The sequence below is a fragment of the Montipora capricornis genome, chromosome 8 (genome assembly GCF_036669925.1).
Source record: "Montipora capricornis isolate CH-2021 chromosome 8, ASM3666992v2, whole genome shotgun sequence".
Lineage (NCBI taxonomy): Eukaryota > Metazoa > Cnidaria > Anthozoa > Scleractinia > Acroporidae > Montipora > Montipora capricornis.
The window spans coordinates 53,065,675-53,076,338 of record NC_090890.1 but is presented as its reverse complement, the minus strand read 5'-3'; the positions used below and the strand labels follow the sequence as shown (position 1 = coordinate 53,076,338).

General features: G+C 38.2%; 1 protein-coding gene across 1 annotated transcript in view; it reads right to left on the bottom strand.

Moving 5' to 3' along the window:
* Window positions 1-10,664, bottom strand: part of LOC138059777 (E3 ubiquitin-protein ligase rnf213-alpha-like) — a 212,574-nt gene that overhangs the window by 134,395 nt on the left and 67,515 nt on the right. The window contains 3 exon segments of the mRNA XM_068905393.1: window positions 1-227; window positions 3,091-3,302; window positions 3,721-4,005. The exon segment at window positions 1-227 is cut by the window's left edge and continues 66 nt beyond it. Coding sequence (XP_068761494.1) covers window positions 1-227; window positions 3,091-3,302; window positions 3,721-4,005 — 724 coding nt within the window.

Here is a 10,664-nt window from a genome sequence, read left to right as displayed (position 1 = left end):
CATGCACCAAGCTAAATCTTGGATAACGGCCACTGCCTCCCAGGCATTTATACTTGAACACCCTTCGTCCACAACAAACCCCTCCCAAGAAGGCAACATTGCCATAGTGGCAATCTTTCTTCCTTCAGCAGGATCCATGCTTTTCAAGAAAGTTGGCAGTAAATTTCGTATACTTTGGAACCAGGTGGGAGAGCTGAAAATGGTATCATCGTACTGGTGCCAAACAGCTAAAGTTTGATGATAAAAAAATAACAATTTTGTTACAAAATCCATAACAAGTGAAATTAAGAAATAATTTCACTTCCTTGTTCTAAAAACTTGCCGAACCAGTAGGCAGGTAAAATTATAAGAATTTTGAAACAAAAATGGAAGTGAATTTTGCCTTAATTTCACAAGTGCACCTTTTGATTACCTTAAATAGGGCATTAGGCTGATTTGTAGAAGCAAAAGTGATACTTCAAAATTGGTAAACAGAGTGGTTAGGCCACTGAAATTTGGGACAATTTTGAAATATCACAAGTCGTACTACAAATCAAGATAATACCTTGATATTAAAGGTAAATGGAAAATATCACATTTAATCAGGCAATTACTTGTTTATACTTCTACGTGGGAAATTTATGTAACGCAAGAAATGTTGTCATTTTTCTTTAAGTATGTTTCGCTTTATAGGCAAGCAACATGGTTTCAATGTTCTCACTTTTGGCCCAGCAGCTAGCTGGTAAAAGCATTTAACCATGTTGAAGTACGGTTTCTGTTGTTTTAGTTTTCTGAATTCTTTAAGTTAAAGTATTGAAACTCTCCGCCATTTACTTGTATAACAACGTGGTTTAATGATTTTGGTTACCATGTAAACGGTAATTTTCACTTAAATACCTCTGCTCTTAACCAATCAAATTATATTTTATATTTTTGGGATAAATGCAGCTGTTTATATTTACTTGAGGATCAGAGTTGGAATCTCTTTGGAAAAAAAATTAGGGTTGAAGAATAATTCTAACAGCCTTCTTCTGCGAACAATAATAGGATGTTAACTGGTTTCATAGGTATTTCCCACATTATAGCACCATAAATTATAAAAAAGGGTAAATAAGAGAAAAATACAATTGAATTAAACTATCCTCAGATACAAAATAACCTAAGAACGTAATGCCTCAGGACATTTTCTTACTTAACTGGTGCTCCTTGAATTTAAAGAGAGAGTCAATGATCACTCCAAGGTATTTGACATGATCCTCAAAAACCAACATTTGATTTGATTTGATTTGCGTTCATTTGTTGATTTCACGGTTTACAGTGTCCCAAATTAGTGCTCTAGCGCTAGAAGACTGGACATTTAAATAAAGTTCCTTTCCTTTCCTTTTTCCCTCTTGTTCGATTGAGTTTTTACTTACTCATATACAAATGGATTTAGTCAGTTTTTTTAGGAGGATGAAAGATAACAAAGTTTGTGTTGTCAATATATAACGATAATTTATTACATCAAATCCAGTTATGAACGTGACTTTTTCTTGTTACAACGATCATACTTCTCCTATTTTCAAACATTTGTATATTAGGAAATGTCTTGAAGTTATAAATTAATATTATCTGAATTGTATCTTTATGTTTAACTTTTATCATACCTTGTTACCTTCTGCTTTCAATAATTGTTTCTTTACTGCTATATCGCCTGGCAAAAGTATGAAACTAGACTTGCTTCTAAAACTTGTAATGCTTATCAAAATGCGCTGCATCTAATTACGAGCTTTTCTGGACACATCACACAGACCCTTGTGAAAAATCACATACTGTGAGAGGTTAAAGAACCCACCCACTATTCCAAAAGAGTAGAGCGCCAAGAACGCAGTCCCTATATATAGTGTTATGACCTGGCCTTGTTTTGGATGGATGCATCGTTCACTTCCCTAATTAATTGGAAACTGAATAACAACCAGTATTCACTACTTGCACAATCCCATATAATACACCTCTATTACCCACGAAAACTTTTGCATAACCATTGTTTGTACTTTCTCCTGTGACATGAAAATGTCCCAAGAGAAGTCGAAAACAATGCCTATGCAGATTTTTGGGGGGTATTAGAGGTGTATTGTGGGATTTGTGCAAGTAATGAATGGCGAAAATCCCCAAAACAGTTTTATAAATTAGTGCTGTTAAGTGTCATCATGCTACATGGTGCCTTCTAGTTTTGCAGTTTAATCTGTGTGTAAACACTACCCTACTTATACGGTACTGAAAATATCTTTAAAGCCCAAACTGAAATATTTCCGTTGATAATAAATTGCCACCAAAAGCAAAAATATTTTACCATTTCTCCACTGTACGTTTGCTTTTACGACAATCACACAGGTTTGAAAAGGCAAATATTAGAAAATAAACGTGGCAATGTTCGATGTACAGTGCGTTAGGTCTATACTTGAAACTTGTCTTCTTTGACTTCACAACCTACTTTGCAATGCAACACAAATGCAGACCAGAACCATGCCTCTAACAAGCTCGGTCGTGGGTCAAACGAATTCAAGTTGAGCTTAATTAACATACCTTTCTGCAAATAAAGAGCAAAATATCACACAGAAAATGCTAAAACGTGTTTGCTATAGTTTACTTAGTTCAGATGAAACACTGTGCATGTTTTCTTTTCTTATCATGATAAAATCATCTTAACAACACTGTACAATATACCAGGCCATGACACCGTGGCAAGACTGTGTTCCCGAATGTTTGCCAATAGTGTCTGAGCAAACGTGATGTGAGAGGGGCCCTTTGACTGACTGTCGATCTCGATGACTCAACACCAAAAGGGCTCTCCAGATAGGGTCAGTTGATCCCGCGACCTCTTATACAGTTGTACGACGCTTTACCGAACGGAAAAACGTAATGAATCCACCTATTGACAGTGCTAAAAAATAAAATTATCACAATAATATCGTTGTCTATAAGGGTTAACCTCAAATGTTATGCTCTCCAAACAACTGTTCTTGGGCTACACTTGTGTTAAATAATGATATTCAATCCAAACAGTTGTAACAATAAATGTATTATGGTTAAACGAAAAATAACCACAAAAAACATAATAAAAGCAATCACCTTCAGGTTTACATCTTTGTTTTGGTACTTGCAGGCATCTGTTACAACAGTCCCCACGGCCTGGAATGTTCTCCCACAAGGTCAGTGTTGTTTCTTCTGTGTCTTTTGCATTTGCTTTCTGAACAATATACTTGTATAACACCGTTTTAGACAGCAGGGTAAATGGTACTAACAGCTTTGCTTGAACAAGGATATAATCATTTTCCAGCGTCCTTTACATGAAAAAAATAATAATGTTATTATATCATAATGCACATTACAATAAACACATTGTCTTGGACAGATTCAAAATGCAGTATTTCATAAAATACCAAACTTTATATCTTTCTCTTGTCACCCTATGTGGTGGAATTTCAGAAACATCGTTACACTTACTGTAGATTGAATTTACGACGTAAACTTTAAGTCCCAGGATTCAAAGCTCGTTTTGGAACAGGCCTCTGAATTGATGCATAACAAGTCGCATACGTCTTAATGATGACAACACAGAAGTCCCCTTTGGACTACACGTCAATTATCTTTCAACAAAAATATGCTGTGGGATAAAATTAAGCTTGTTGTTGGGTTAGGGTTAGGGTGAGCTCAGCGTTTGTGTGCTTTTTAATCAATCCGCATTTTAAGTGAACATACCTTTCAGGGTGCACCTCAACGACATCAACATCCCAATCTCCAAAAGCAGGTCCGCCAAACCTCATAAAGATTCTGTCACCTTGATCAACCTCAAATTTAAAATGAGGTGCAAGCACGGCATGAAAAATAACAGTCATTTTTTTTCTCTTGTCTTCCCCAAAAAACTCCGAATTTGGTGAATTCCGTTTGTTGTTGTCTTTATTGTTGTCTCCTCTGTCATTCTCAGGTTTCTTGTGATCAGAAGTGGCTTGCTTCTTTTGTACATTCCCATCATTTCTTTCTTTCCTGTAACACAAAGTCCAGCACATTGGTTGCGTTTTCACTAGGACGTTTCCACTCGCGTAACATTCCTTTGAGTGTTGTTTACAGTCCAGTATAAGCTAGCTTAGTTTGTCAACTGTTTTCACTGGAAATTTTTAGGTATTTACATAAGGGGCAGCATCTGTCAAGAAGAGCACTATGATTGGCTAATATGTTTACTTGTCCAAGTTAAACCATCCCCTTGGGTCGATTAAAATGGACGTGACTTGTTTCCGAAGTGAAAACTCTTGAAATTTCAAAAGTCGCTTAAATTTTACAACCCTGTTTTCATTGTATTTCCAGAGTTGCCAAGTAAATCTAGTGTAAATCGTCCTAGTGAAAACACAACCATTATCAAATGTATGACACAAAAGGAAATTGCAGTGTTGTCATCTTACTCCTACTTCTCATCATCTTTCACTCCCAACTATTCACCACCACTATATTCAAGAAGACCAACTATGACACGGTGAAACTTCAATTTAACCAACCTGAGAACGAATGATATTCATCGAACATTTATCGTAACTGGATATAACAAAACCCTAAAGGCAATTAATGTGTTTTCAAGGGCTATTCAACAGATATTCATGAGAACTATGTTCACCCGATCGATTCTTAAGTGTGATGTTTTACTTTTGAATGACGTATTTGAGCCTGTTAATAGGGAACCATTCCATGTATCCTTCTCTGAGCCTTACTTAAGGAGCTTTATCGTATGAAATTTCAGGTGAAATAAGAAGGGTCATTTCATTTGAACAGTACAACACATCACCAACTGAAGGTGACCATAACCAGTATCTGTGCCAAAATATTATCCCTATTAAGGTCTATCTTTGTTTAGATTTTTCAATGCCTATCTGCTACTTTTTCTCTGTACCCTTTTAATTCGATAACTAACATAAAATGGGCGATTCTTTTACGTCGATAACAATAACCACTATTCAATGATTGTGGGATTTTAATAATGTCCGACCTCTGCTCAAAAGCATCACTGAATCTTGATCGTCCAAAAATTCAGTAACGTATCAAATAAGCATTCTTCAGGGGACCAGCCCAAACCAACGCATTTTCCCAAGATAATTCATGAATAATATTTGTAAAAAGTTTTAAAATACAAAGCAATGTATGGCGTTCTTTCTCAAATTAAAGCCTAATTATCTCTCAAAGATGCATGGTTACCCCTAGTTTTCTTTTTGGATACCAAGACTACTTACTAAGATCTACTTTCTCAGGATAATTTTAAACCGCGCAAAAATATCCCTGCATTAATGAGCATCACCGATAGGAAACTCGAGTATGTAGAGATGCGCAGAATGTATGCGCAATAACAATAGTAGGCACCGTCCTTAAGCAACTTACACTTCCCGTTTTTAGGGTACCCCTATAAATCTCTATTTTTCCGAAAAATTGGCAACAGTGCTAACAAGATATTAATTGTGAAACTTCCCATTTTGGGCCCGTTTGTTTAAGAACTTCTGAGTACATTTCTTGTTGCTGTTGTAGTTGTTTAGACCATCAAATGAGTTCCTGCCTAGAAACGCTTGAAACCGGTCACTCAAATGAATCTAAGGTGATTTGATTGATATAATCATCATGGAACACAAATTAGGAAGCAAGTATATATGCGGTGACCTCACAGTGACTTTCCTTTTTAGAGCAGAACATTGGCTTTTTGGAACATAAAACTACTTCCAACAAGAGCAATTGTCTATATTGCTCTCTTTTAACGGCTAAATGATTTAGTGACATTTCACTTGTATTTCAATCATCATTAAATAAAACGTCCTGCTGTAGAAGAGCTAGATCCTCCATCTTTTTACATGCTATGCGGTGTGGCACGATGTTGAGTTTGTCTGGCTTAGAAATGGTTCATAGCGATGTAAAATACGAGTTTCTTGGTCATCAAACATATTCCAGTGCGAGACTTTACAACAAAGTTGTACTTTGTTTGCGAGTGGCTTCAACAGTTGACTATAGTGAAGGTGAGATAACTATCCCAGCCTTCTTCCATACCATGGCCCCCTCTTTAAATACTCTTCCTTTGCTGTGAAGGCTTGTGCGCTCAGGAATTCATTTTAAGGACAAAAACATTGAGAATTCAGGAAACAAGAAAATATCTCGGAAATGCCTTCACGGCTTTTGAAGTGTAGGTTACGTAATAACATATTGTATACCTTAAATTTCGCCATTAACACAGTTTGTATTCAATTCTCTACGTCATATTCTCTGTAATAGGGACCATAAGATGTACGACGAAAACGTCAACTCAAAATATAACTTCACGCCATCCTAAGTCTTTCTGAATTATTCCATCTCATTCACCTCCTACAAATGTGGGCGAAGTGTCCCAGAAATAAATTGGAAGGAGCGGTTTCAAAGTGAAAATAAGAGAATGAAAGATTCTCTGTTGCATCATGCTCACGACATCGTCAAAACCTCAAATTTGGTGATTTCACGTCGTCGTTATGCAGAGTACCGCAAAAAGATGTGAAAAAATGCATGCCGCACGTGCAGCACAATTATTTTTCCAACCAATGGTATCATTGTTTTGTGACGTTGTAGTTACCGTCAGCGTCGTCCTTTCTTAAGCTCCCTAATCAATAGTTGTAAGCCGCACTTATAAAACTGTATCTTTGCTGTTAATTATATGTATATGCGTGTTCATAAACACACAAAAACAGACGGTGGTTTAACTGGTAAAAAGTCAAATGAGAAAAAAAAAGAGATAATATGGATTGACTTATTTCGTTTACTAGGAATGGTGAATGTCACATAAAAAGAGAGAAAACTTGCTCGCGCGCACGGTGGCCGCCAAATATTAATTGACTCCGAAAACCATTCAAGCACAAAACGCACGGATTGCTGTTTGAAACTATTAAATAAAAAAGGCTGGAGAGAAGCCACAGTGGAAAAGTGAACGTTTTTAGAAAGGGAAAAAAAGAGTCGTTGGGAGGAGCTCATCGCAGTACTCCGGGTAAAACTCCTTTGCCGGCGGCGACCAAGAAAAAGGGGGCCTTGCGAGGAAAAGTTTGGCGTTTAAAGTGGAAGTTTTGAGGACAGACAGAAGACGACGTTCGTTAGTTGCGCTGTAAGAAGCTGAAAGAGGTTGTGGATGCTTGTTGCATTAGTCGGTTGGACTGACGAGAACGGAAGCACAAGGAATGACGAAGAAGTGAACTTTGTTGCCCCCGCAACAAAACCCGAGGAGGCAACCCAAAAGCCCCTGTGTAAAAAGGAAAAATAAGTAAATTATTATGTAAATTGGTAGATATTGTATAGGTGAAAGCAATCTCGATTTGCTCAACCAAGCGCGCAAGATGATATTGGTATTGCTCAACAGGGCGCGCAAGGTGGTAGCGGTATTTTCGAGTTCCGGTCACGAGGCAAACTCACAAGGAGCAACTGTTCAGCTTAGCGATTGAAGGTGAGTAATTTTCGAATATTTACAGCGACTCCTTTTACTTTGAAGATCAAAGGCCACAGTATCTGATAGACAATCATTTCATCTGGGTCAGAAATCGATTTATCAGGCACAAATTAGAAACAAAGGCGACGATTTGTCAGACACTAATCAAAAACAGGGGCGACTGACACGGCCCACAGACGCAACCTCAGAAAATAAAAGCATAGTCTCAGTATCAACATTTTCAAACAATCTTCTTTTATCTTTACAACAGTTATTCACAGATAATAATAATCAGCGATCCGAGTATAATAACCGACCGACTTTTGTTTCTATTTTATGGTATTTGAAGGTAATGTAAAAAGAACCACGTGGATCGATATTTCTTTCATAGGTGAGTCATTTGTTTCTCATCTTACCAATTATTATTTTGATTTCTTAGAAAAACCAGGGCTCGACACTAACGGTAGTCAACTAACCACAGGCAGGGTTCTATCTAGGGTATTTGAGGGGTAGAAGCCTCCCCCCAAAAAATATTGATATCATTACAGTATATAAGTAACTATACCGGAAAAAATCATCCAGACGCAACGAGATCAGTGCACATGAAGTAAGTATTCCCTGTCTAAGGACACTATATGACAAGAAACATGGAATGTTACAAACTGCTGGCCTTAGAGCAGGCTCGGGTATTGTGTTAAGAGTTGAATAGCGGCAGCATGGACAAATTTGTAACCAGAAAACTACGGGGAGACGCTGATCTACACACGTCATCAGAATGTGATTTTGATTGTGCAATGCAACCACCAGAAAAGGTTGGCACAACATCGAGTTCGACTAGCACAAGTAAACCTAGAAAAAGACACGGACCATGTGAATCTGATTGTGCAGTAAAACCACCAGAAAAGATTGCAGCAACATCGAGCAGTAGCACGAATAACAAGCCGAACTACAAGAAGAATTTAACTTATGACGCTTCATGGAAGAAGAAACACTCTTGGATGAACTATGATTCAACTTTGAAGGGTATGGTATGTACTGTTTGCAAGGTCTATGGGAAAGTACCTGTACAAGATAAAGGTAACACGTCCTGTAAATAACTGGGCGAAGGCTACAACCCTGTTGGCAAATCATGAGAAAAGTGAATGGCATCTAGCAGCAGTAGAGAGAAGGGCATTTTTTCAGTCTGCAGAAAAGCGTAGTGATGTTATAGAACTGATTGTAACAGCCAGCGAGGAAGAAAAGAAAGAAAACCGGAAAATGATGAAGAAGCTCATCCGATCACTGTATTTCCTTGTAAAACATCACATTCTCCACACCACTACATTTGAAGGTCTCATTACCTTGCAGATCGAGAATGGGGATAACGCGTTGAAAGCGCATAGAGAAACACGTCCACGTAATGCAACCTATGAGTCATATTCCACAATAGTAGAACTTCTTGCAAGCATCAGCAAGACTCTGGGAAACAGCCTCCTCGACAGGTTGAAAGGAAGCGTCTATTACTCGATAATGGTAGATGAAAGCACCGATGTAGCCTCCAAGGAAGAAGTGTCAGTGTGTGCACGTTGGCTACATCACAACAAGCCAGTGGAACACTTTCTTGGTGTCATAAAAGCTAAAGAAACTAATGCTGAAGCTATCGCTGGTTATATTTCGGATTTTTTGCAATCCAGGAGCATCACATTTGAGAAAATGCGTGGTCTTGGTTTTGATGGTGCTAGCACCATGTCAGGTAACAGGACTGGTGTTCAGACGCGCCTGAGGTTGCATACACCAAGCGCTATTTACGTACACTGTTGTTGCCATCTACTGCAACTGGCTGCTGTAAATGCTGCGGGAGAACATGTAGAGGTAAAACGAGTCTTAGGTACACTGTTAACAATTTGGAAAGCATTTTACTCTTCACCCAAGAAAGCGGAAAAACTAAAGGAGATTCAGGCTGAGCTTCAGTGTCCTGAAGTCAAGATGCAGAAACCTAGCGTTACTCGATGTTAGCCCGTGAAAGGGCCGTGTGTGCTGTACGGCTAAGTTTGCCAGCATTGGTGAGTACTTTCGAAGAGACTTATGATGAGAAAGGTGACGCAGAAGCACATGGGATTGCTATTCTCTTGACCAAATACAAGACTGTGGCTTGTATCTACATGCTCTGTGATGTACTGCATACTGTCGCAGCACTGCAAGCAAGTCTACAGGCCAAGAACATTGATCTCGCCAGCGTACCAGCAATGGTTGAGAGCACTACTAAACGGTTAATGGAGTTGAAGGAAAACGTAAATACCAGCACGTGGTTCAAGAATCATTCTTCAGTGTTCACTGATGATGCGCAACTTGGAGCAAAGAAATTGTGGTCACAAAGGAAGAAAAGAACTTGTTTCTTCACATGGTCTATCATCCGTACGTGCAAAGTGTTGTTGACCACATTAATAGAAGGATGGAGTCTACAGCTGTTATCTCTGCTATGTCTATTTTTGATCCACGACATCTCCCAACTGAAGATAATTTGGCAGACTATGGCATAGAAAAGATACGAACCCTAATCAATTTCTACAGTGTCGCACAAAGGATCCAATTTCAGGGAGAAATGGGCATCTCACAACCTGACATTAACGCTGAGGATACGGAATCAGAATGGAAGCTGTTTCGCCGAGTCATTTTTGTGAGGTACAAAGACAGCACCTTACAACAAGTGCTCTCGACATTGATAGACAGTGGTAACTCTGACATTTGCATCGAAGGTCCTGACCAGTTGTCAGATTACGTGCTGGAGTCAGTGGTTGACCATTACAAAAGTGTAAAGAAGCGCAAACTGGCTTTGTAATTCAATTCAATTTCAATTCAACTTTTTAAAGAAGGAAAGTACATTTAAATCCTGAAGTTGATCAGGGAGATTTTCCAAAGATCAATTGCCATGATTTGTTTACCACTATTTGTTTTCACACTCGATTAGACGCATTGTTAGTTTTTATTTACAGGTTTACAGTTATCTAGAATTTTGCAGTAGTTACGAGCATTGGTAAGAAACGCGAAAGTGCCGTTGTTGAGTTTATTTATTTTATTCACGTACTAACAAGTCAACGAGAATGTATAAATATTTGTGGAATTAGACGTGTCGGGTAACTCTTCTGTTCACGTTAGCAAATATCGGAGCTCACTTTAACCTTGTCAGAACGTGATCACGACTAAAAAATAAAGTAAAATGCTACTGTAACATTTCTCAAAATTGTGTCTCAAAATG